This window comes from Podarcis muralis, chromosome 13 (assembly GCF_964188315.1).
Source record: "Podarcis muralis chromosome 13, rPodMur119.hap1.1, whole genome shotgun sequence".
In the NCBI taxonomy this organism is placed as follows: Eukaryota; Metazoa; Chordata; class Lepidosauria; order Squamata; family Lacertidae; genus Podarcis; species Podarcis muralis.
Genome location: NC_135667.1, coordinates 48,137,413 through 48,163,985, shown reverse-complemented (window position 1 = coordinate 48,163,985; position 26,573 = coordinate 48,137,413). Strand labels below are relative to the sequence as shown.

Sequence of the window (26,573 nt, the reverse complement as noted above, 5' to 3'; positions counted from 1 at the left end):
TTTAGATATATAGTCTGTTAAAAGTACGAGCCATTGTTTTAAACTAAACTTCCAGTGTTGACAGAAAGACGGTCTTTGTGTGTGTGAATTCAGGGAAACCTTTTGTGGCAAGAGGTTGTACGTTTGAGGGAAACAGGTCCTCTTGTGATGATCTGGTGTGAGTCACTTGAAAAAGATGCTTGTATTTATACCTCCCAACCGCCTGACTCTTCATCTCTTCGATTCAGCTGCCGGCATAGAAAGTGTAGGCAGTGGAAGTTTTTTCCCCATCCTTTTTTCAAATGAGCGCTGGGAGAAATATCAGATTACAACAAACTCTGTTGCAGAGGAGGTGGATTAATCATGCACACTGGCTGAAAGAGACTCTGCTTTTTTCGGCAACCCAGAGAACAGCCTAGTGCTGAAATCAGATTTTTAAAAAATGTAATACCATCATTACCAAAGAGAGACGAGAGAAAGGTGAGTCCCTTTAGCATCAGACTTCCTTCATTGTCATTGCATTGCTGCATTTAGTTTCCTATCCAGTGCTGATTTTATCTGGGAGTGTATTGTGGATGTGTGTTTTCCTTCTTTCAAATTCCATCTGATTTTTACCATACAGCTTTAATGGCAAAGGAGGAAGCCGGTTTGTATCAGGAACGTTGTACATTACAGAAATTCGTGTATATGTTGTTTCGATGTATGTACTGAAAAGCAGAAGGTGAGCAGAGCTGTGCATTTTTTAATCAAATATCCGAAAATATTGGGCATTTTGACTGCTTCTAAAGTATATGGAAGTTTTGCAAACATGCAACTTCAAAGGCTGTCGTACGAGTCAGAAAAGAACAAAAAAGAGCAAAGCTTAGAAGCATACACACTCTCAAAGGTCCAGCAGGTTTGGTGGTTGGTTATTTTGGGGGGGTTTTTTGCATTGCTCTCAGTCACTAATGTATCCAGCAGTATTTCATTCGAAGGACAGAATCGTGTCTTTCTTTTCCATCCAAATCTTGGAGCCAGTCCTCCACGCTTCCCTGATCTGAAGGATAATCAACCATCTACAGCCTAGAAACACCCATTTTGATAGCCAAATTTTGATTTGGGGGGGGGGGGGATTTGGTCCTGTTATTATTTTCAAGTATTATTCAGTGTTGTGCCTGCTCTCCCTACTCTGAAGATGCTGTCCTCAAAGAGGACATTCATGGTGCCGTAGGAATCAGAGACGACGGTATTAAAGCACCATCTCCTTACCCACTACAATATCAACAAATTGGGAAAACAGGGGTTTCCTTGCTTATTGTGGCCGGTTCCTGCTGAGGAGGTGTGCCACATACAGTTGACTGATTGCTGTAATTTGAAGCTAATGGATGAAGTGGCTCATTCACCACAAAAGTCTTTCATCCGTTATCCTGTGCACACTATGAATGTTGTTGTTGTTTAGTCGTTTAGTCGTGTCCGACTCTTCGTGACCCCATGGACCAGAGCACGCCAGGCACTCCTGTCTTCCACTGCCTCCCGCAGTTTGGTCAAAGGAATAGATTTCTATGAATAAAAAGGTACAGTGGTAGCTCGGGTTAAGAACTTAATTCATTCTGGAGGTCTGTTCTTAACCTGAAACTGTTCTTAACCTGAAGCGCCACTTTAGCTAATGGGGCCTCCTGCTGCTGCCGTGCCGCCAGAGCACGATTTCTGTTCTCATCCTGAAGCAAAGTTCTTAACCCAAGGTAATATTTCCGGGTTAGCGGAGTCTGTAACCTGAAGCGTCTGTAACCTGAAGCATCTGTAACCCGAGGTACCACTGTAAAGGTAAAGGACCTCTGACAGTTAAGTCCAGTCACAGACGGCTCTGGGGTTGCGGCGCTCATCTCGCTTTACTGGCCGAGGAAGCCGACGTTTGTCTGCAGTTTTCCTGGGTCATGTGGTCAGCATGACTGAGCTGCTTCCGGCGAAACCAGAGCAGCACACGGAAACGCCGTTTACCTTCCTGCTGGAGCAGTACCTATTAATCTACTTCCACTTTGAAGTGCTAGGTTGGCAGGAGCAGGGACCGAGCAACGGGAGCTCACCCCGTCGTGGGGATTTGAACCGCCAACCTTCTGATCGGCAAGCCCAAGAGGCTCAGTGGTTTAGACCACAGCGCCACCCGTGTCCCCTTTCTATGAATAGATAATGACAAGTTGCTCAATACAGTGGTACCTCGGGTTACATACGCTTCAGGTTACAGACTCCGCTAACCCAGAAATATTACCTCAGGTTAAGAACTTTGCTTCAGGATGGGAACAGAAATTACCTGGCGGCATGGCAGCAGCGGGAGGCCCCATTAGCTAAAGTGGTGCTTCAGGTTAAGAACAGTTTCAGGTTAAGAACGGACCTCCGGAACAAATTAAGTACATAACCAGAGTTTGTTGTTGTTTATTTGTTTAGTCGTGTCTGACTCTTCGTGACCCCATGGACCAGAGCACGCCAGGCACTCCTATCTTCCACAACCTCCCGCGGTACCACTGTAACCCAAGGTACCTCTGTATATTGAATCACCTCTGTTAGTGAATAAAACAGTCCCCCCCACCCTCTTTTCACAGACTTGGCTTCGATGTCCTTGGTTTCTTCGGCTTTAAGCCCAACAAGAAGAGATGGATATAAATATCTCTTTACTATCCAATATCTGTTCAGCCACCTTGTCCTTGGTAAAAGCAGGCGCCAATCAAACAGAAGCGGGCATTGGATTCCAGCAGGTGGCAATCGGACTGATACTCGCTTTTATAGATTTGGCGACTCTTTTGGGAAATACAGTGGTGTTTCTCTGCCCCTTGATGGAGAAGAGACTTCGAACAGTCACCTATATGTTTATCATGTCCTTAGCAATGGCAGATTTTCTTGTGGCTTGCCTGGTGATGCCATTTAGGTAAGAAATCTGACAAAGGTAAGCTGTTTCCTGGGGTTTGGGATTTAATCTATTTTATTTTATAAAAAATAACGTTCATTAAATTTTCCATTTCAACAATCCAATCAAATCACATTAAATATTCCAAATTATACAAATACATATCATATAGTCCAAATATTCTGCCAAATTATAATTTTTTGTTGGGGCTTCCCATGCTTCAGGTTCAGTGCGGTTCTAATCATCTTATAAAAGGGACGCGGGTGGCGCTGTGGGTAAAAGCCTCAGCGCCTAGGGCTTGCCGATCGAAAGGTCGGCGGTTCGAATCCCCGCGGCGGGGTGCGCTCCCATTGTTCGGTCCCAGCGCCTGCCAACCTAGCAGTTCAAAAGCACCCCCGGGTGCAAGTAGATAAATAGGGACCGCTTACTAGCGGGAAGGTAAACGGCGTTTCCGTGTGCTGCGCTGGCTCGCCAGATGCAGCTTTGTCACTCTGGCCACGTGACCCAGAAGTGTCTCCGGACAGCGCTGGCTCCCGGCCTCTAGAGTGAGATGGGCGCACAACCCTAGAGTCTGTCAAGACTGGCCCGTACGGGCAGGGGTACCTTTACCTTTACCTTTAATCATCTTATGTTTCTACTGCCTTGAGTTTCCAATAGTTCCTTCTTTAAATCTTCCTGTTGTTATCCTTCCTTCTTTCGTAGCCTCTGAGTTGTTTGACAGGTGAGTTGAAATAAACAATAATGTGCTTCTGTGTGAAATTTGTATGACTCTCCTTCCCCCCCCCCCCAGCTGGTATGTTTGTTGTTTGCAGAATGTCCTCACATGCTGGTGTTTATGCCGAATCAATCCAAAAGTCCTTCTCTGGTGGCAGACGCCATCTTCACTCAGTTCCGATGAAATAAAATCTGGGCGTTTGCTCATCAATTTTCTCAGACAGGTTGCATCAAACATTAGTCTTTCTAGGGGAGATTTGCCAAATCGGACTTGAAGTACAGATATAATAACCAATTAAGAGCTCATCTCCCCCAAGACTATTTATCTCTGCAACTCGTTCTTTCCCATAATGGCGGATCCCAATTAAAGAACGCATCACATCACCCTTCTCAGAATCCGTCCAAAGTTTTTTGGTGTCTCTCCAGCGGCTAACGAGATCCTGCTTCTTTCTAATATCAATATTTGGAGAGTCTTTTATCTTCTTCCAAACATTTCAAAAAAACAAACGCTTTAGTTATATAGTATTATTATTTCCAGGGACGCGGGGTGGCGCTGTGGGTTAAACCACAGAGCCTAGGACTTGCCGATCAGAAGGTCAGCAGTTTGAATCCCCGCGATGGGGTGAGCTCCCGTTGCTCGGTCCCTGCTCCTGCCAACCTAGCAGTTCGAAAGCACGTCAAAGTGCAAGTAGATAAATAGGTACCACCCCGGCGGGAAGGTAAACGGCGTTTCCGTGTGCTGCTCTGGTTCGCCAGAAGCGGCTTAGTCATGCTGGCCACATGACCCAGAAGCTGTATGCTGGCTCCCTCGGCCAATAAAGCGAGATGAGCGCCGCAACCCCAAAGTCAGTCACGACTGGACCTAATGGTCAGAGGTCCCTTTACCTTACTATTATTATTTCCACACAGTTTATATTTTCCCATCTCACTTGCTGTAAATAATGTAAATGGTTCTTCGGGGGGGGGGGGGAGGTTGTTAGGTATTATCATAGTAGATTGGGGTTTAATCTAGCTGCACGTTGCTATTCCCTGTGCCATTGATGCTGAAAGCATAGAATAGATGGTTAGAAATAAGCTGGAAATATTTTACCAACACACAGTGTCAGGAAAGAGCTGGGCATCTTCTCGAATGCCTTCAGTTCACACAAGGTCAAAAATAAATCTGGCCACGCTCCTGTGTGCCATTGACCATGTTCGAGAATCCAGCTGGCAGGCAAGCCATTTCTTTGCAGACAAACCAAAGTGGAATGTTTTCCCTGGAGATGCAAAGCTTGAAAATCAGTCTTGGAGAAAAAAACCAACTCAATATTTAACTGATTGTAGAGCATGCTGAGTGAACTGGCTCAAAAGGAATGCCATTAGACAGCCCTGATGCTAGCATATCTGAAGGAGCGTCTGCACCCCCATCGTTCAGCCCAGACACTGAGGTCCAGCTCCGACGGCCTTCTGGCGGTTCCCTCATCGCGAGAAGTGAAGTTACAGGGAACCAGGCAGAGGGCCTTCTCGGTAGTGGTGCCCGCCCTGTGGAACGCCCTCCCACTAGATGTCAAGGAAATACAGTCGTACCTTGGAAGTCTAAAGGAATCTGTTCCGGAAGTCCGTTCGACTTTCAAAACGTTGAGAAACCAAAGTGTGGCTTCTGATTGGCTGTAGGAAGTTTCTGCAGCCAATCGGAAGCCACGGAAGCCCTGTTGGATGTTCAGCTTCCAAAAATCATTCGGAAACCGGAACACTCACTTCTGGGTTTTGATTGTTTGGGAGCTAAGGCAATCGAGATCCAAGGTACAACTGTAAACAACTACCAGACTTTTAGAAGACATCTGAAGGCAGCCCTGTTTAGGGAAGTTTTTAATGTTTGATATTTTATCGTGTTTTTAATATTCTGTTGGGAGCCGCCCAGAGTGGCTGAGGAAACCCAACCAGAAGGGCGGAGTATGAATAATAAATTATTATTTATTATTATTATTGGACCTATGTTCGGTATTCTCCCCGCATAGTTGTGATGTGAAGGCTGGGAGGAAAACAGCGAAGTGGCCCCAGCCATCAACTTAAGCTTCATCTCTTGGTCTCTCCTTTCAGCATCGTTTATGAAGTGACTGGCATGTGGATGTTTGGGAGAGAGTTCTGCAAAGTCTGGATCTCATTTGACGTCATGTTCTGCACGGCTTCCATCGTCACCTTGTGTTTCATCAGCCTGGACAGATACTGTTCTGTCGTAACACCCTATCGTTATTCAAAGAGGATGTCGCGGCAAAGGCAAGTATGTTTGGTCCCCCTTGTTGGAGCAGAGGTGCCGAAGCCTCTTTGGAACACGGACAAAGCTTCTGTTGCAAAACATGATTTGCAGGTTTTAAGGATTGAGAAATGAAAATGCCATTGTTGCTCTTGCAACTCAGGAGGAAATGAAAACATAGGAGCCATTTTATTAATACCTTTCAGCCTCAAAATATAAGCTGTCGTCAAATATACATATATGTAATTGTTTTATGGAGGGACGCGGGTGGCGCTGTGGATTAAACCACAGAGCCTAGGACTTGCTGATCAGAAGGTTGGCGGTTCGAATCCCTGCGACGGGGTGAGCTCCCGTTGCTCAGTCCCAGCTCCTGCCAACCTAGCAGTTCGAAAGCACGTCAAAGTGCAAATAGATAGATAGGTACCATTCCGGCGGGAAGGTAAACGGCGTTTCCGTGCGCTGCTCTGGTTCACCAGAAGCGGCTTAGTCATGCTGGCCACATGACCCGGAAGCTGTACACCGGCTCCCTTGGCCAATAAAGCGAGATGAGCGCCACAACCCCAGAGTCGGCCACGACTGGACCTAATGGTCAGGGGTCCCTTTACCTTCACCTGTTTTATGTATGAAATTGTAAATAGCTTCAGGATTCCTCATGGGACGCAGAATAATAATAATAATAATAATAATAATAATAATAATAATAATAATGTGCAGTCTTATGTCTGAAGGTGAATTGCATATATTTTACCTTCATCGCCAGCTGGAACTTGTATCGCCAGCTATGGGATCTTAAAAGGGTTCTCTGGTTGAGAAAAGGAGGCTGCGTATCACTTAACTGGTTCAAAAACATTAGGATCTTCTACAAAAATTGAATCCTAAAGCCAGTGAGCGATCTGCAACCCAAGAAGTTGGTGCTTCCAATCTTTCCTCTTCCAAGAAACAAACAGGTGGCTTCAGACAAACTACTAAGCCTCAGTCTCCCTTTCTGCTGTACTTACGCAAAATTGACTCATGTGCAACCGTGTATATGTGCAGCAGCAGGAAATACATAGATGCAAACCAGGAAGTGGTGGGAAAGGTGCAGAGTCTTTGTGGCTTGCAAGGGGACGACGACTCCTCCCCTGGAGCCCGAAGAGGACTTCAGTGAGGGTGGAGGAAGCCCCAAAGAGATGGGAGACGCAGCAGGGCTTTAGTTTACGCTGCTGAGCTTCCCTGCCTAGCAAGTGATGTGCGGGGTGACACAACAGCAGCAGTCACTTTTCTGCATGGCCTCCAGACGAGTTGAAAAGTGTTATGTGGGGAGTGGGAAAGCAGGGGGAGAATGCAAGTTTAGAGGCTTTTTAGAGGGTGCTCCCCACTCGAGAGGGACGCTGGTGGCGCTGTGGGTTAAACCACAGAGCCTAGGACTTGCCGATCAGAAGGTCGGCGGTACGAATCCCCGCGACGGGGTGAGCTCCCGTTGCTCGGTCCCTGCTCCTGCCAACCTAGCAGTTCAAAAGCACGTCAAAGTGCAAGTAGATAAATAGGTACCACTCCGGCAGGAAGGTAAACGGCGTTTCCATGCGCTGCTCTGGTTCGCCAGAAGCGGCTTAGTTCTGCTGGCCACATGACCCGGAAGCTGTATGCAGGCTCCCTCGGCCAATAAAGCAAGATGAGTGCCGCAACCCCAGTCAGTCAGGACTGGACTAATGGTCAGGGGTCCCTTTACCTTTTACCCCACTCGAGATTTCCACTTATGTGCGCAGGGGCCCAGAATGCGACCCCCGCTTCAGTGGAGAGAACGCCTGTACGGCGGTACCTCTGGATGAGAACGGGATGCGACTGTGAACGTAAGATGAACGTAAGATGCGACTGTGCGTGCCGCGCAGGATGTCATTTTGAGAGACTGCGCATGCGGCAAAACCCAGAAGTAACGTGCTCCGTTACTTCCGGGTCACCGCGGAGCGCAACCCAAAAATATTTAAGCTGAAGCGTATTCAACCTGAGGTATGACTGTATAGGATAAGCAAAGGCAGAGACAACTTTACTAAGATCATGTGAACATCCTTGAACATTCTAAATCAGTCTGTACATGACAAATATTCTACTGACAATAAAGCAATGTTTTCCTTTTGGCAACCCTGGAGCAGAAGCATGCATCGAAAATCCTGATCTTTCCTTATTTTCCATCCGCAAGGTGGCCAAAAGCATTGGCTCATCTTCAGCACCTGCGCACCAGTTACAGCAAGTGGGATGCAGAAGCAGGTATCCCAATAATTCTTTGCTTTTCATTCACAGGTGCGTCATAATGACCTGCGCTGTCTGGATCTATTCTTCCCTGATTTCCTTTTTGCCCGTCATGAAAGGCTGGAATGAGATACCCGGCGTGGATTTTGACGCGAGCAAAGAGTGCGTCTTTGTCACCAACTGGGTTTTCGCCATTGTAGCTTCAGCCCTGGCCTTCTTCATCCCCTTCGCCATCATGTGCAGTATGTACTTCTTCATCTACCGCGCATCCAGACTCAAGGCCTCCCGCATCGTCTCTCAGACCCTCAACCTTCACTACCACCCACAGAGTAAACGCCAGAACAGCCTGCAGCTGGAAAACAAGGCCACTCGCACCATCAGCATCCTCATCTCAGTCTTCATACTGTGTTGGCTGCCGTATTTTGTCTTCAACGTATGGTTGGCCACCAAAGGGGCCAATTCCACCAGCAAAGTTCTTGTTGGCACTTTCAAGATCATCACCTGGCTGGGCTATTGCAATTCCACAATCAACCCAATGCTCTATGCTTTCCTCAACCGGGACTTTCAGCGAGCTCTGAAGAAACTGCTGACCTGCAGGCGCGGGTCTCAAGTGGACATGGGCGAGGATATCGTTTCGATAGTGACGTTCACAAAGACGGCTCAAGACCCCAGAGCGCAAGGGGAAAGAAGATCTATGTTCTGCAACTCTGAATAAGTCTTCACACATGTGGGCAGGAGGAGAGTCACTGGAATCCTTCATCATCCAGTATGGAAACCCTAGATATAAAATGGATTTTGGGCTGAACTTGTATTGCAAAACATAAGCATGGTGAAGTTTTTTCTTGTCCAGCAGGTGAATAGCTACAGGGGGAAATAGCTAGAATATGCCGACAAAATAAGCCATTGATTATTCTAGCCAGGGCTGGATTCAAGCCTTTTCAGTGCCAAATGTAGCAGAGTACCAGTTAGATCCATTAAGCTACAGACCTGGGTTTTAGCTTTCTATAAAACACAGCCATTCTGAAAGGTTGTCTGCAACAGCCTTTGCCACTACTGTTATTCCCTTTGGCTCAGTTTCTCCACCGCTATTTTCGATGCTGTCTCCAGCTTAAATCACCGCTTGAATCAATGGCTAGGTAGGGTTGATATTCCTTTTGTCTGTTTTGGTTCCTCACTAGTGTCCTTCTTAAACCTCTGAAGGGACAACTGCAGTAAACGTTGAGAATCGGTGGTCTAGGATTAACCACAAAATCAAGACCTTTCTGGTCAACCCCCTGGTCTTAGTAGGCATGTTGGTGTTCAGCAGAGACTATATACCGTATTTTTTGCTCTATAAGACGCACCAGACCACAAGACACACCTAGTTTTTGGAGGAGGAAAACAAGAAAAAAAATATTCTGAATCTCAGAAGCCAGAACAGCAAGAGGGATCGCTGCGCAGTGAAAGCAGCAATCCCTCTTGCTGTTCTGGCTTCTGGGATAGCTGCGCAGCCTGCATTCGCTCCATAAGACGCACACACATTTCCCCTTACCTTTTAGGAGGGAAAAAGTGAGTCTTATAGAGCAAAAAATACGGTAAATTGCATTATACTTCATAAATGGCAGCAGAAATCAGAATATACTATCTAGGATCCAAAAGGTCATGTGTGCTACAGGATGTTTTCAGTTCTTCTTCCTATTGCAGCCTGCAAAAAAAGAGGTTAGTATGGCTTGGGTAACCCTTCAGAGTTAGGTACAAGGTGAAGGATGCGATCCACCTGTGAGACAGAGAAATATTTGGCAAAGATGCATGGCTCTTTGGATTGCAGCCAATGGAAAACGGCAAAAGGAGTTACACTGGTTATTATTTAAGGGGAGGGGGAAACAACTGCATCTAAATAAAAAAAGACTTTATTAAATCAGACTTGAAAAAAGTCACAGTAATTAAATGCACCTAACAATTGTTCCAAGTGCATACTGTACACCGCCAACCCAAATGGATTGATCTTGCCATTTTATAAATAAAATTAACATATTTACAGTGAGAAAAGGGTGTTATTAAGCAATAACATCCTGGTAAAGAAATGTGTCAGAATGATTACTACAAGCCTGCAAGATTACAGTGGATGCTACATCCAGGAAATACAAAAAAATAATAATGAATTAATGCTTAATTTGTTATTGTTGTAATTCGAACCCAGGTTCAACCAGATTTTTTATTACTAAATCTTCTTCCATCTTCATCTAAACACTTTTCAATAACTTCTACCGTGTAGAAACAAATCACCATTTGCTCTAGAACTGGCTACCAATAGTAAAACTATCCTTACTTTATCCTCCAGGGACAAAATATAGAGGGTTTTTATTATATATTTTAAGCTTGTTTTAAAGGTCTTCATGTCTTAAATGAATGTAATCAGGACCTAGATGTCAGAGTTAGAGAGACCACTTGGTTCTATAAAAATACAGAATTTAATTCTATTTACATAACAGGCATCCTTTCCAAATTCCCTAGAAAATATTAGCACAATCCAAACACCAAAGGGTGTATTGCAGCTAAGGTAGTTATGGTGTGAAAGTCATCTGAAAAGCGTTAAACAGAAACGATTAGCTTCGTCCCATGATAATTTTGTGCATAAAACTGAAATGAGAAAATAAAGCTCTGAGCAGGAATATTCCAGTGACATTGCTTGATGCTGGATTATCCTGCTAGGTGACCGCTCTGAGATCAGTCCAGTGTGCTCATAATAATTGTGCCATCTTGTTTACTCAGCTATCTTGAATGTTTCATTCCAGATGTACTCATTGTCCGTGACCTTTGCCTGAGCACTGGCGTTGCTGGGAACTCGACATCTTCAAATAAAGGGTTTTCGATGATGTCTGCAGCCTCTGGTCTTTCCGTGGGGCTTGGAGACAGCATGTGTTTTACCATTGCATACTAAATGGAAAATAGGGGGAATCTGTGAGATTTCAGACAGTGGAGATGTTTTCAGTTATCCTCAGCTCTAGTCTCCTTCCCGACTACAAAAGAATACATTCCTTTTAACGTGGTGCCAGTCTTAAATAAATGATTTAACGACACACAGTACTAATGTTAGGAGAGCAAGCATAAACCAGAAATGAAGCCCAAATAAGATGCAATGGAATTCCTTTCAACTTTAATTATCTTATGGACTTCTTTCATTAACATCAATTGACGTCCCTTTTGAAATCACAATAAGACATGTGAATTTTCTAATGAAGTGATGCACCACCATTATTTATTTCGGCTTGTTAAAATGTTATCCCCCAAAATAAAAAAATATTCCACAGCTTAAAATTATAATCCAAGCGAAGTTTGAAAATAAACCACACAACCAGACCAAAGTTATATTAAAACTTACCTCCTGTGGATATTTCTGAATGAAGAGTGGTGGGAAAGTCAAATTCCTTACTTCGCTCAATGTCTGTAACAAGAGGAAAAAAATTAAGCCTCTGTATTGTCATTTGAAACATTGTTCTTTACAAGCCATACACTTGCTTTAGCTTGAAGCCCTGAACTGTACTTCTTTAGATAACAAAAGCAGAAATCACATTTTCCACAGTCCACAGAATCATGCAGATCCTAAAACCATGTAAGCTCCCCCGCATTTCTAGCAGTGCCGAGGGCCTTCTGGCGGTTCCCTCCCTGCGAGAAGTGAGGTTACAGGGAACCAGGCAGAGGGCCTTCTCGGTAGTGGCACCCGCCCTGTGGAACGCCCTCCCATCAGATGTCAAGAAAATAAAGAACTATCTGACTTTTAGAAGACACCTGAAGGCAGCCCTGTTTAGGGAAGTTTTTACTGTTTGATGTTTTATTATGTTTTTAATATTCTGTTGGGAGCTGCCCAGAGTGGCTGGGGAGGCCCAGCCAGGTAGGCAGGGTATAAGTAATAAATTTATTATTGTTGTTATTGTTGTTACAGCACTGCCTCGGTTATTTATCCCATCACACATTGAGTTTTAGATTGAAAACCATCAGAGTAGGGCCTGTCAGTTGGAATTTTGTAATTCTGTGTGCCAAAGGGTCTGCCCTGCTACTGAAATAGCAAATATTTCACGGTATGGAGAAATTATAGAAATCATGAACGTTTCTATCTGCACAGTTGTATTAAAATACTCCAGTTATTTTAGGTCTTCCTAGATCAGGGATAGACAACCTGTCAATCCGGCCCACGGACAGTCCGGGAGTCAGCATGTTTTTACATGAGTAGAATGTGTGCTTTTATTTAAAATGCATCTCTGGGTTATTTGTGGGGCATAGGAGTTCAGTTTTTTCCCCTTCCAAAATATAGCCCGGCCCCCCACATGGTCTGAGGGACGGTGGACCGGCCCACGGCTGAAAAAGGTTGCTGACCCCTGTGTCCTGGATACATAAAAATGTAAGGTGTCATCACACTTTGCAGTTCATTTGACCGCCAATAGGTGGTCACAGTAACTGCCATGGCTGCTGTAGTTCAGATTCCTGCATTATAAGGGGTTGGACCAGATGACCCCTGGGGTGCCCCCAACTCTACAATTTTATGGATGGCCAGCCCAGGAGAGCTGTTTAATGAAGGGGGGGAGCAGGCAGTGTGCTGGATCCAGTCTCTCCCCCCCCCCCCATTGAATGCTTTTGGGCTTGGTACACATTTCAGGTTCCATGGAAGCTCGTATCCCTTTTATATGTAACATTTGGGGGTTTCCCTTTAGTGGACGAACATATTTTAAAAAGAATAATTTACAAAATCAAGACCATCAATTACCAGAGCAAAGGCCCACTGTTATGCTGCTTATTTTGGGGTGGTGATGGTGGAGAGATCATTACGCAGAAGCATTTAAAATGTACCGTGGGGGTAATTATGAAAGGTCACATCTTGCTTCTGGTGCAAGAAAGCTTCCCAAAATAGGTATTGCATCCATCATTCCCTTTATATTGTACAAGCTTTCAAAAGTGTACAATACAAAAAACTGATATGAAAACCAGCCCCAACTTGGACTCAGGGTGGCGCTGTGGGTTAAACCACAGAGCCTAGGACTTGCCGATCAGAAGGTCGGCGGTTCGAATCCCCGCGACGGGGTGAGCTCCCGTTGCTCGGTCCCAGCTCCTGCCAAACTAGCAGTTCGAAAGCACACCAGTGCAAGTAGATGAATAGGTACTGCTCCGGTGGGAAGGTAAACGCCGTTTCCGTGCGCTGCTCTGGTTTGCCAGAAGGGGCTTAGTCATGCTGGCCACATGACCCGGAAGCTGTACGCCGGCTCCCTCGGCCAATAAAGCGAGATGAGCGCTGCAACCCCAGAGTCAGCCATGACTGGACCTAATGGTCAGGGGTCCCTTTACCTTTACCTTACGATCTACATAGCAACATACTTTTACGGGTGTCCCTGCCTACAGTGTCTCCAGAACACCCAAGGTGTATTTAGTTTGCTTCTCCAGCGATATTATAAACCCACAACTCCATGCCAGTAGTATTTTGCACACCCAACTTTTATCTTATTACTAAGCTAAAATCTACTTTCTCACTGGGAAGAGATAAGGATATCTTCTAGCAGAAGGTACCTACCCTGACTCTCTCCATTTGAGTGCTGAAAGGGTAAAGGAGCTCAAACAAGATCAGCCCCAAAGAAAAGATATCCACTTTGTGTGAATAAGCGTTTCCATAGACCTAGAGAATTCAAGACAAAAAAAGTGGTGGTCAAGCAATTGGATCTTTTGAACTCATACAGGCCGTAATTATTCCTTCCTACACCTGTTTCTGACCAAACCCAACAAAATATACAGAACTGGAGCGAACTGTGTATCAACTGATATCTAATCATCTTTAGCTGGTTTTAATAAACGTTAATGGATAATAATTTCATTGTAAGACACCACAATTAGTTGAAGAGCCTGAAAATGGTACACACTTACTATGCCTGTAACTCAAAAATCTACTTCATAACAGCAGCCAACTAATACAGGCAACAAAACTGAGGAATGTGGGAAACCCCTTCACACATATACACCAAGCCATGAATGGTGTGTATTTTCGAATAAAACGTTATTCGCAACAGTAACCCCTCCCTCTAATAAACTGTAACCAAGTGGCACCAACTGAGAAGAGATTGGGATGTTCAGGGGTACCATGAGGCTGCAGAGATAAGCATCTTTAGAAAGAACCCTAAGGGACTCCAGCTCAAAACAGACCAATGAGGACAGAGCATCCACTAAGAGTCCCTTGAAGGGTGAACGGATAGCAGGGACAGGATGGACTATCATGCAAGAGGGCGTGGCTGGCTGGACAGGAAACAGGGGCACTTCACACTGCAATGTTTTATTGCAGGCCACACTTGCAAATATCTGTTCCTTGACACCCTATACAGTGCTCACTGGAAGGACAGATCCTGAAGCCGAGGCTCCAATACTTTGGCCACCTCATGAGAAGAGAAGACTCCCTGGTAAAGACCCTGATGCTGGGAAAGATTGAGGGCACAAGGAGAAGGGGATGAAAGAGGACGAGATGGTTGGACAGTGTTCTCGAAGCTGCTAACATTAGCTTGACCAAACTGCGGGAGGCAGTGGAAGACGGGAGTGCCTGGCGTGCTCTGGTCCATGGGGTCACGAAGAGTCGGAAACGACTAAACAACAACAACTGTCTGAAAACACGTAATGACACCCATAAATATTTTAAAACATTATTCTACATTTACAAAAAGTTGAAGTTATATGATTCTCCAGTGTACAGAATTTTTAAAAACCAGCCACCAATGAATGTAATGAAAGCCAATATAATATTTAAAGCCTGAAAAGGCTACATACACTCTCAGCAATCCTCACTACAACCTTGTAGAATGGAACAGAAATATTATTATTATTATTATTTGATTTTATATACCGCCTTATACCTGGAGGGCCCTATTCCCATATTCTAGAGGAGTGCTGAGACTGGGGAAAAAGAGTTGTTTGTCCAATGTCACTTAGTCAGCTTGTACCCAAGACAAGATTTTAAAAAACCAACAGCTTCTTGGTTCACAGTTCATATTTACAGTCAATAAGCTGCTCTAGCATCTAGGTTTTAAAAATTAAAGTGGCATTTAGCTCTGCTGAGAAAACCCAAGGCATAGGGCGCACCTGTTCTGGGCTCATGTAGAGCTTGGTCCCAACTTGCCCCGTGTGCCTGTCATAAGCTGGCATTGGTGTTAGAACAGAGTTGTCTTCTTCGTCTTGGTCCATTTCAGTCACGAGTCCGAAATCCCCAACTTTTACTATGTCATCCATTGTGAAAAATATGTTGGAGGGCTAGAAGAAAAACAGATCGAGTGAGCACGTGGAGGACCAAGTCAATATATTAAGACCTAGCTTGCTGTCCACATCTAGCAGGTCCTGTTCAACTGTGTCAATACATTTTCCTAATTTGCTGAGCCCTACAACATTTGGGACGCGGGTGGCGCTGTGGGTTAAACCACAGAGCCTAGGACTTGCCGATCAGAAGGTCGGCGATTCGAATCCCCGTGACGGGTGAGATCCCATTGCTCGGTCCCTGCTCCTGCCAACCTAGCAGTTCGAAAGCACATCAAAGAAGATAAATAGGTGCCGCTCCGGTGGGAAGGTAAACAGCATTTCCGTGTGCTGCTCTAGTTCGCCAGAAGTGGCTTTGTCATGCTGGCCACATGACCCAGAAGCTGTACGCCGGCTCCCTCGGCCAATAAAGCAAGATGAGCGCCGCAACCCGAGTCGGCCACGACTGGACCTAATGGTGAGGGGTTCTTTACTTAAGTGCATAAGCCAGAAATAAATACTCTAGTGCCCAATAAAATGGGGAACCTGCTATTACAAGTTTTGGGATTGTAGCCAACTTAGTTCTACTCAGAGAAGGCCCACCAAGTAAGGCATGCATTGAATGGGTCGACTCTGAATTTGACTAAGCTCCCTCTTAAATCAGACTGCCTTGAAAATACTCCTTCTCGGATTCTTTTCAGTTTATAGACATGCTAGAGGATGAAGGGACATGCGAAGATATACAAAGGGGAATAAGTGAAAGCTTAAGCTGCATGTGTAACACACATCTACAACTAATGAACAGGAAGGATGCTCTGATGCAGGTAGAATGCACAATAATCATATGGAGAAAGAAATCTAAATCGATGTAACCAACTGCTTCAGATCCTATCAAGTACATTTCAAAGAGAACAATGGTTTCTTAAGGTCAGGTCAGAACAGCAGTTCCTTGAAGCTGTACAGTGGTACCTCGGGTTAAGTACTTAATTCGTTCCGGAGGTCCCTTCTTAACCTGAAACTGTTCTCAACCTGAAGCACCACTTTAGCTAATGGGGTCTCCCGCTGCTGCCGCACTGCTGGAGCACAATTTCTGTTCTCATCCTGAAGCAAAGTTCTTAACCTGAAGCACTATTTCTGGGTTAGCAGAGTCTGTAACCTGAAATGTCTGTAACCTGAAGTGTATGTAACCCGAGGTACCACTGTATCTTAAATCAAACAGAGTGAAGTTGCACAAGGAAGATGTAGCAACTACTGTGGGAGCATTGTGCTACAGTTCCCAGTTTGGAGTCTGGGTCAGCCACACTAATCCCTCATTTGATACTCTGCTAAAGGGCAAAGGGACGCGGGTGGCACTGTGGGTAAAACCTCAGCGACTAGGACTTGCCGATCGCATGGTCGGCGGTTCGAATCCCCGCGGCGGGGTGCGCTCCCATTGCTCGGTCCCAGCGCCTGCCAACCTAGCAGTTCGAAAGCACCCCCGGGGGCAAGTAGATAAATAGGGACCGCTTACTAGCGGGAAGGTAAACGGCGTTTCCGTGTGCTGTGCTGGCTCGCCAGAGCAGCTTCGTCACGCTGGCCGCGTGACCCAGAAGTGTCTTCGGACAGCGCTGGCTCCCAGCCTCTAGAGTGAGATGAACGCACAACCCTAGAGTCTGTCAAGACTGGCCCGTACGGGCAGGGGTACCTTTACCTTTAAAGGGCAAAGAGCAATGAACACTATTCATGGGGTTCCCAAGCATGCACATGCAGACTCCTAACCAGCTTGTGCTAAGGAACTGAAAGTTTATAGTCAACGGTGTTGTTTTCCGGTACAAACCTTGAGGTCCCGATGCATTAGCCCTTTCCCATGCAGAAACTGAACAGCTTCTGCTATCTGTAGAAAGATCAGCAGGCAATCTGTCCTGTCTCTCTCCTCTATCGTACATCTTCTGTTCATCCAGTCTTTGAGGTTTTCTTTCCTACAGAGCTGCATCTGAATGTAAAGGTACACTTTTGGAGTGGTAGGCATGGCTTTTTGTGCAGAGTTCTTAGAGAAGTCTAGACTTAAGGTCGTTGGTCTTGGCGGAGAAACAGACAGAGGGCTTGTTGAAGAGGACTTCCTGTTACTGGATCCTTTTGTGCTTGTTGCTTTATCCTCACAGTGGCTATTGTCAAGTGAGCCGTCCGTGTTACTTTCTTTACTAGAAGTATTATCACAACCGGAGTCTTCAAAGACAATAGACGAAGAGGTCCTCTCCCTCACTCTCACTGCTGGCATGGCTGGAAGACAAAGTTCAAAGGAGTTTCCAGGATCATTTTCATCTACAGTACTACCCTCCATATCACAGTCGGCAAGGAAGCTGTCTTGCATGTTTGACACAGGATCTGCCAACTGGCTCAAGTCTCCGTTATCAATGGCAGAGAATTCCAAAGGGGAGAACTGGCTCTCTGATGAATCCGATTGGCCACAAGGTATCCCAACAGAAAGCAAGGTCTTCCTTTCTACAGATGTAGCAATAACTTCAATGTGTTCCTTTGCAGAGAATGGCTCAGTTCTAATTTTAAATGATGGCACTTCCATTGGGCTGGGAGAACTGAGTGGCCAATCAGTACTTAATTAAAAAAAAAAAAAGAACAGAACATTACAAAACTTTTGGTCATTTAAAAATGCATTACCTAAAGAACAGTATCAGCATAGCTTTGGATTTTCTTTCTCAAAGTACTGTAGAAGTATAAACAAGTTAAACTAACATAAAGAAAACTGTCACCAGCTACTGGGAACCACCATCAAATATTTTTTCACCATTATTTTTTCAACCATCAGTGTTTTACCTTTTTTTTACCTATGGACAGTATAACAAGGAATGTCCCCCTGAACCCTTTTGATACTTCCCTGTGAGGTGGCACTCCTACCACCAAATGTTCCAGAAAACCACATCACTGATTGGACAGGACACAGCATCAGGTTACATCCTCACCCCTTTTCTAATCTCCCCCTATTAAAGAGTCTAGGGCAGGTAATTCTTTAAAAAACAATATAATCAAAATTTTAACTTACTTTATGCAAAAACAAATTTGAGATAGCCCATGTTTGCTTATCCCTAGCCATCAATCTGTTCTAGGTTCCCTTGTAAGTCAATTCCTTGTACAGTGGTACCTCGCAAGACGAATGCCTCGCAAGACAAAAAACTCGCTAGACGAAAGGGTTTTTTGTTTTTTGAGCTGCTTCGCAAGACGATTTTCCCTATGGGCTTGCTTTGCAAGACGGAAACATCTTGCAAGTTTGTTTCCTTTTTCTTAACACCGTTAATACAGTTGCGACTTGACTTTGAGGAGCAACTCATAGAATGCTGTGGTAGCCTTTTTTGAGGTTTTTGAAGACTTTGGTGATTTTTGAAGCTTTTCCAAAACTTTCCCGACACCGTGCTTCGCAAGACGAAAAAAATCGCAAGACGACAAAACTCGCGGAATGAATTAATTTCGTCTTGCGAGGCACCACTGTAAGCCGTTTCTAAGTCTACGGTGTCCCGTATTCACCTCCTTCCCAAAACTATTGGAAATAAGTGCAGGTTACTTACCTGTAACACACATTCTTCAAGTGGCCTTCTGCAAAGGTACACATACAGAAACTGCAGCTCCACAGAGCAGCATCTTGGAAACTTCTAAAGCTAAAAATGGTGGGAGACTGTTACCCCTTCCCTGGAGAAAGAAGTTCACTACATTACGCCTGTGCCTTGATGGGCAAGTGAGAGCCTTCCCATTCCTGAGTACCCACTTCTGGAGTGTCAGAGAAGAACGCAGGAAGGACCAAGTCCCGATTCAAAAAGTGATGACTAGTTGCACTTGAGCAAAGAGCCTGCAACATTCTGCCAAAATGATAACAACCCAAAAAAGCAGTTTTGTGAGACATAACTGCGGTTCACAGGTAGCCAGAGGCTAAAACAGGCAGCTGCAAGTTAAGTCCAAGCTCCATAAAGGGATGGACACATAGGCAGGAGAATGGGAGTTACAAAATAATTTCAGAAGACACTTATAAGGGATGAGACCACACTGAGTAGTAATCAATTGAACAGCAATAGGCTGATAAGCAGAAAAGTGAAGAGGCAGGGAGGAGATAGCCAGATCCAGGGCATGTTCCAAAATCAACAGGGGCAACTAAAGGCAATGCATCCTGTGCAGCCATATATGATTTCTGAGTACCTAACTTTCACAAGTTCAATAGTACCATAGGTAAAGGTAAAGGGACCCCTGACCATTAGGTCCAATGCAGACAACTATGGGGTTACGGCGCTCATCTCGCTTTACTGGCAAGGCGTACAGCTTCCGGGTTATGTGGCCAGCATGACTATGCCGCTTCTGGCGAACCAGAGCAGGGCACAGAAACGCCGTTTACCTTCCCACCGGAGCGGTACCTATTTATCTACTTGCAATGCATGCTTTCGAACTGCTAGGTTGGCAGGAGCAGAGACCGAGCAACGGGAGCTTACCCTGTTGCGGGGACTCGAACCGCCGACCTTCTGATTGGCAATCCCAAGGCTCTGTGGTTTAACCCACTGCGCCACCCACATCCCTTCAAAAGTACCATACCCCAAGGTTAAATAGGGGCTGAAAGCTTCTACTGCACAAAGAAGTAGCAGCCCAGGTGCAAATGAGCACCATGAGTCGACATGCAAAGTTTTGGTGGGCCAAAGATACTAGCATTGTTTTTATACTTCTTGTTATGTGCAAATGATGCCACTCAGTAGCTTTGGAGCACTTTGAGATACAGTGGTGCCCCGCAAGACGAATGCCTTGCAAGATGAAAAACCCGCTAGACGAAAGGGTTTTCCGTTTTTGAGTTGCTTCGCAAGACGATTTTCCCTATGGGCTTGCTTCGCAAGACAGAAATGTCTTGCGATTTTTTTCGCTCCCCCCCCCTCTTTTTCTAAGCCGCTAATAGCCTTTTAGCTGCTAAGCCGCTAAGCCTTTAATAGCTGCTAAGCCGCTAAACCGCTAATAGCGCGAGACGAAAAAACCGCTAGATGAAGAGAATCGCAGAACGGATTAATTTCGTCTTGCGAGGCACCACTGTACTTGGATCCCATGTCCCAGTAACCACAGAAGCCAAAAATGCTCATTGTGCATGAAGGGGTGTATTCTCCCACATTCAGAGGCATGGTGCCCATTGCAGGCATGTCTTAAATATTTTTCCTGTCTTCTATTTATTAATCATCACTTCATTTGACATTCATTCAATGTTTTTCTTATCATTCCATCTGCGCTCAGGCTCCGATAGTGCGTAAGTGGGTTGTGCAACTGACTCAGCTTGCCCTTCTCCCTCTGAGTCAGTGTCCAAGCCACTGTCGGTTGCCTAGGTCACAGCTAAGTCCCTGGGCTTCGACTACATAGTTTTTACAATATTCCTTCAAGCCCAAACAATGCACGGAGCTTACAAGGGTCAATGATGCCGATAGAATCCCATTTGAGAATCCAGGCTGTGCTGAAAGTTGCACTAAAGAAGTCTCAGAACTCGAAGGCCTCAAACCTCAGAAAGCAGAAATGCCAGCATCAGGGTCAGGAGACAAACCCTGTCCAAAAGCCAGCAGATTGGGTCATGCCAGGGTCATGTGAGGTTAACATATGAGGGTGCTGGAGGTGAAATAGTTAAACAGGTTACCGAATCAGGACCCAGGGGGGGTGGAGTCAGAGGGACTATAAAACCAGCTCTGGGAGGGGCAAAGGGAGGAGTTCGTTGAGGAGTTCATTGGGAGTTGGGTGGCTGGTTAGAGTGGGAGTGAATTGGGATAGAGTTTGTGGGTAGGTTGAGTTATGTAGCGAAATAAGCTGAGTCAGGAACAGTTAGGGGCTAGGAAGACAAGTAAATATCTGAGAGGTGGTTTGGTGAGTGAGAGCAGGTAGCGGAAGTTATAGGTCTGGATAGGCACCCCATGAATGTAATTGACCGATACCGTTTATGAAACCGCACGCTTGTTAAACTGCAATAAATAAACAGTTAATGTTCCAGTTTAAACCCTGACTGGACTCAGTATTGTACCAGGTTGGGCCTGGGTGGTGGCAGCAAGAAATAAAGTGGTGGCACAGGGATCAATAGACGGTGAAACGTCCAGGGACCCTGTGCGATCGCCACACAAGGGTCAATGATGCCGATAGAATCCCATTTGAGAATCCAGGCTGCACTGAAGGTTGTACTAAAGAAGTCTCAGAACTCGAAGGCCTCAAACCTCAGAAAGCAGAAATGCCAGCATCAGGGTCAGGAGACAATCTCTCTCCAAAAGCCATTACAGGTTTTTAAAGCCCATTCCCACAAAGCAACAAAGTGCAGAGTACTATTTAATCAAGCCTGCTTAGTAAACCTGAGGCAGAAAACGCACAATACCACCCTTTGCTCCTCTCCCAAGAAGAAAGGCTTGTTGTTCCTGGGGACTGGGGACCTTCATCCCACAGCAATGAGAGTTTTAAAAGGTGCCATAGTACATGCAAGGCCAGGCAGTTCTTAGGCTACTGAAGGCCTAAGAAATAACTTACAGGGGGGAAAGCCCACAAAAGCTCAAGAGAAAATTCTCCATGAGGCTCCTCTGAAACTTCTCCTAAAGGGAGGGGGTGTAGTTTCTCCCACCTTTCTAAGCTCTAGAAGTGTCTGATTGTTTGTATTAACATCTCACTTTTCTTCCATCATGGATTTCAAAGTGGGGGTTCTCAGGTAAATCTTCCGCCCAGGCACTAGCCAGACCAAAGCCTGCTTAGCTTCTACAGGGTGGATGCATCATTTGCCTGAGACCATGTCCTGTTTCCTGTGCAGATGCAGGTCCTGTATGTGTACTTGCATAAAGCCCATAAAGAAAAAAACAGAAGTTTTGAAACAAAGCAGTAAGATGAGCCAGCCAAGAGGCTGTCCAAGTACATGCATATTATATTTTAAAAGCTAGTGCAAAACAAATCCGGTAGAAGATAGGGACAACTAAACAAGGACTCATAGAACAATATACAATTTTTATACAAACTAGAAGCTACAGTGCAGAAATATAGAGCTTTCTCATTTCTTGCAGTTGGAGTACAATACTTTCCAAGGAAGTATAATGCTTTCCTGAGACTTTCCAAGAACTGAAAGTAATACCTTTCGTCTTTTAGCCACAGTTTGTCCATTCTTTCCTGCCAGCTTTCAGGCGGCGCTTCCAGCCATGCATTGAAATAGCGAACAATACAAGGATGTTCAAGTTTTGCTAATGCTTTGACTTCACGCATCACCTTCTCACGAGCCAATTCCCTAAAATTGAAAGGGTCATAATGTAAATTAAAGAAGTCAGTTCTCTGCGGGGGATGAACTGGAACGACTTTTAACTGTCATGGTTATTTTAATTTATGAAAGACAAAATTCTACCTCGAGTCTCATGCTCTGGTGTGTGGACACCACACTAGAGGTACACTTTGTAAACAACAGGTAAGTGCAGCAACTTATTATTAACACAGTTTTTTCTCTTGCTTTGTTGGGATGAGAAAAAGTACCCAAGAAAATGTTCAACAATGCCCCAGGAACTCTTTTGGTGTGCAAGACATGTCCTAGGATGAGACCAAGTAGGACTGACATGTGGACCACAGTGCCACCTAGAGATGCATCACGGAAAGGAAACTAGAAAATAAAAGACATTTACTCACCTATTTGGAAGACGAATTCTTTTAATAGCGTAGTTGCAGTCATCCACTTTATTTCTGGCTTCAAACACTACTCCAAATCCTCCACGACCCAGACACTGAATTGGCTCAAAGTCGGTTAGATATCTGCAAAAGAAAGGAAGGAAAATGCTTGTGATTAAGATTTGATTATTATGATAATGACTAGCAGTTCATCTAAAATACTGTCATACGTCGAGTTGTGTTTGCTTCATGTTGTGTTTTTTCAGGTTACGAACGCGGCAAACCGGGAAGTGTTTGCTGCTTTGTGCATGTGTGATCTGTGCGCATGCGCAGGAGCGCTCTATCGCGTCGCGCGCATAAGCGACGGTCTACTTACGGACTTTTTGGGGTGCAAACGGCACCCTGGAACGGATCGCGTCCGTAAGTAGAAATACCACTGTACTAGAGACGTATTTTGGTTTACTTTTGAACACAACAGTGGTATAAGTACATTCAGCCAAATATTCCTCTTAAAACATAGGAAGATTCCTTACACCGTATCAGCCCATTACTATGTCCAGCTGGGTATTGTTGAAGTGAGATGAGCGCTGCACCCCATAGTCACATTTGACTGGACTTAATCGTCCAGGGGTCCTTTACACCCTTACCTGTTGACAATGACTCAGAGCACCTCTCCAGGGTTTCATACAGGAGTCCTCCCCAGCCCTAACTGGAGATACCAGGGATTGAATCTGGGGCCTTCTGCACACCGATGCATGTGCTCTTATAACTGAGCTAAAACCTACCACACTGTACTCCAATGTAACATCTTCTGGCAACTAGAGCATTTTATTTATTTATTTATTTATTTATTTATTTATTTATTTATTTAAACCCTTTCCACGCAAATGGCATCTTTTAAGTAAGGAAGCCTCCAACAGCACCAACTCCATGTTTCAGAGCCACAACAACAGAGAGGCATACACTTTCCACTTAAAGGTAAAGGACCCCTGACCGCTAGGTCCAGTCGTGGCCGACTCTGGGGTTGCAGCACTCATCTCGCTTTATTGGCCGTGGGAGCCGGTGAACAGCTTCTGGGTCATGTGGCCAGCATGACTAAGCCGCTTCTGGCGAACCAGAGCAGCGCATGAAAACGCCGTTTACCTTCCCGCCAGAGCGGTACCTATTTATCTACTTGCACTTTGACGTGCTTTCGAACTGCTAGGTTGGCAGGAGCAGGGACCAAGCAATGGGAGCTCACCCCATCGCGGGGATTCGAACCGCTGACCTTCTGATCGGCAAGTCCTAGGCTCTGATCGGCAAGTCCTAGGCGCCACCCGCGTCCCTATACTTTCCACTTATTTCCTCTTTAAAAAAACTGTACCTTGTGCTATGTAGGAGGCTGCTTTTAAAACTCCCCTGAGTTTGAGGGATGGCTTGTTGAGTTTTACAGAGAAGGAGAATTGCTTTTGGAAAGAGGGACTCAGAAAGAATGCAAGTCGATTACATTCTGAATGGTGCACAGAAGAAAGGGATAGAAAAGTAATTGCTTTTACCTTGACACATATCCAGAGTTCTGAAAGTCGCCCCAGCTGTTATCCTTAGCCTGTCCAACTGCAGGTTCATATTTACTGTCCGTCTGACATTGAGTTTCAGACTCCTTCCGCTGCTGAGATAGGAACAGATTGTTTATAACTGAGCCAGCTCAATACTAACTTTATTGACAAGGATGGCAGAACAAAATTTAGAAGGTAGCGCTACATCCTGGTCACCACACACAAAAATTGGGGGAGGGGAGAAAGAAAGGACATGATTTTCATAAGCTAGCATTTGGAAGTTGTTTTTGGTAACAGTAACATAGCAGGGAGTTGCTTTGAGGACAAAGCAATAGTTTGCCAACAACATTTTTCCACACCCTTCTAATAGTAGATGAGCTTTTCCACTCTGCAGTGACACAGCAGAGGATTGTTGAAGCCCTGAAAACCTTTAAATAATTAAAAGTAACTAAGCTGCAAGATGGAATAGGCACCGAGGGAGTGGTGTCATCGTTCACAATCATAACTGCACATGGCAATTGCCACGTGCTTGACACCTGGAATAAAATTATATCATTTATAAACTACCTCAGATTCTAGATGCTGTACAACCGTTTGTCAGATAATTAGAAAAGAGGAAGGTAAAAAGATCACTACGTCTAGAACTGCGAAAACATGATCATTGCAACTCATGGAAGCTTCAAAGTACAACTTCAAAGGGAAGTTCTTGCTCTAGATATAACTACAGTGGTGCCTCGCAAGACGAAAAGAATCCGTTCCGCGATTCTCTTCGTCTAGCGGTTTTTCCGTCTTGCGAAGCAACCCCATTAGCGGCTAAGAAGATTAGCGCTATTAGCGATTTAGCGGCTTAGCGGCTATTAAAGGCTTAGCGGCTAAGCTGTTAAAAGGCTATTAACAGCTTAGCGGCTTTGAAAAAGGGGGGGGGGGGAGCGAGAGAAAAATGGCGAGACTCGCAAGACGTTTTCGTCTTGCGAAGCAAGCCCATAGGGAAATTCGTCTTGCGAAGCGCCTCCGCAACGGAAAACCCTTTCGTCTAGCGGGTTTTTCGTCTTGCGAGGCATTCGTCTTGTGGGGCACCACTGTACCTGGTTGTATAAATTTCTATTAAAAGTAATGATCAGGACAAGTGCCTGAGACAATCTAGTAGTCAGTTCTTATGACAACCTATTGATTTATATGAAACCAAAGCAAGCTTGTATCAAGTTCGTAAGCGCTGCATTTCATTACTTGAATAAATGCAATCTAAAACATGAAAAGCCTCAAAAGGGAAAACATGCAGTTACACTTCAAGAATCGATTCACTCTACTTACTCGATTGCGAACATGCGGATGGAAAAGTCTACGCACAATAAAAGTTGTGGCCACAATGCATAATATGATGGTGCTAATGATTTCTTTCCACCAGTGCAGAAGTAGAACTGGATCTTTTTTGCGGATGTTCTGCGGATAGTTCATGTCAGCAAATCTCACGGTGATCTGGGTGCTTCGTCTGTGCCTCTCTCGAGTGTAGTAGGGCAAAAAATAACCATTATCTATATATTTAAAAATATGAACAAAGGGTATAAGGATGTTTTCGTGAATCTACAAACCACCAGGTAGTACTAATCTTTCGATAAATAAAATTTCCCCTTTCAAATGTTGTTGACCAGTGAAAAACCCATGTAGCGGCCAAAGACACTGGCTAGAATCTAAAGATTATGTCCAACTTTAGGCAAATCCAGTGAGAATTTTGATATTTTGTCCTTTGAACAGTGACTCTCTATACCAGGGATTTTCAAGAAGTCAATCGCGATCTACTGGTAGATCCCCATGGGGTTTTGGTAGATCGCGGTCGATCTCTGGCTCCCTTTCCTTAGCGTTGCTAAAACTGACTCCTGTCACGCCCCTGCTGTTCTGATCTATAACGATGTTTTTGTGAGTGACTTTGCCCCTTGCCTTTAACCCCCCCTAAAAGGGAACTCCCCCCGCAAAAAAGCTTTTTAAACCCCTTTTAAAAATGGGGCTTTCCTCCGCCCTAAAAAAAGCTCCACAACTTTGAGCTGAAACCCCCCCCCCCAAAAAAAAGGGGGTAGATCACTGCCAGTTTTTAATTCTGAAAGTAGATTGCAGTAGATTGCAGTCTCTTGAGAGTTGGCCACCCCTGCTCTATACCATACTAGAAGAT

General features: G+C 45.0%; 2 protein-coding genes across 3 annotated transcripts in view; one reads left to right on the top strand and one right to left on the bottom strand.

The window, feature by feature from the left end:
• Positions 1 to 240: 240 nt before the first annotated feature.
• LOC114582786 (histamine H2 receptor-like) lies at positions 241 to 10,425 on the top strand. The gene is made up of 4 exons (XM_028704053.2): positions 241 to 459; positions 2,556 to 2,878; positions 5,651 to 5,827; positions 8,082 to 10,425. The coding sequence occupies exons 2-4, from the start codon at positions 2,607 to 2,609 to the stop codon at positions 8,743 to 8,745; spliced, it is 1,113 nt and encodes a 370-aa protein (XP_028559886.2). The 5' UTR covers positions 241 to 459; positions 2,556 to 2,606; the 3' UTR covers positions 8,746 to 10,425.
• The window catches only part of EIF2AK3 (eukaryotic translation initiation factor 2 alpha kinase 3), a 39,364-nt gene continuing 22,694 nt past the window's right edge, over positions 9,904 to 26,573 (bottom strand). The window contains exons 9-17 of one of the 2 annotated variants that reach the window (XM_028702245.2): positions 25,721 to 25,941; positions 24,410 to 24,519; positions 22,896 to 23,018; positions 22,357 to 22,506; positions 17,080 to 17,854; positions 15,117 to 15,284; positions 13,570 to 13,671; positions 11,392 to 11,454; positions 9,904 to 10,946 (exon numbers count right to left, since the gene is read on the bottom strand). In XM_028702245.2, the coding sequence (XP_028558078.2) occupies positions 10,782 to 10,946; positions 11,392 to 11,454; positions 13,570 to 13,671; positions 15,117 to 15,284; positions 17,080 to 17,854; positions 22,357 to 22,506; positions 22,896 to 23,018; positions 24,410 to 24,519; positions 25,721 to 25,941 (1,877 nt within the window). In that variant the 3' untranslated portion in view covers positions 9,904 to 10,781. Of the gene's footprint in view, positions 10,947 to 11,391; positions 11,455 to 13,569; positions 13,672 to 15,116; positions 15,285 to 17,079; positions 17,855 to 22,356; positions 22,507 to 22,895; positions 23,019 to 24,409; positions 24,523 to 25,720; positions 25,942 to 26,573 lie in introns of both variants that reach the window. The other variant, XM_028702243.2, reaches the window with a different exon arrangement.

Coding starts and splice junctions, on each gene's coding strand:
- LOC114582786 (XM_028704053.2), top strand. CDS start 2,607: ATGGATATAAATATCTCTTTACTATCCAATATCTGTTCAGCCACCTTG. Junction 2,879..5,650: donor TGCCTGGTGATGCCATTTAG/GTAAGAAATCTG, acceptor CTCTCCTTTCAG/CATCGTTTATGAAGTGACTG. Junction 5,828..8,081: donor AAGAGGATGTCGCGGCAAAG/GCAAGTATGTTT, acceptor TTTCATTCACAG/GTGCGTCATAATGACCTGCG.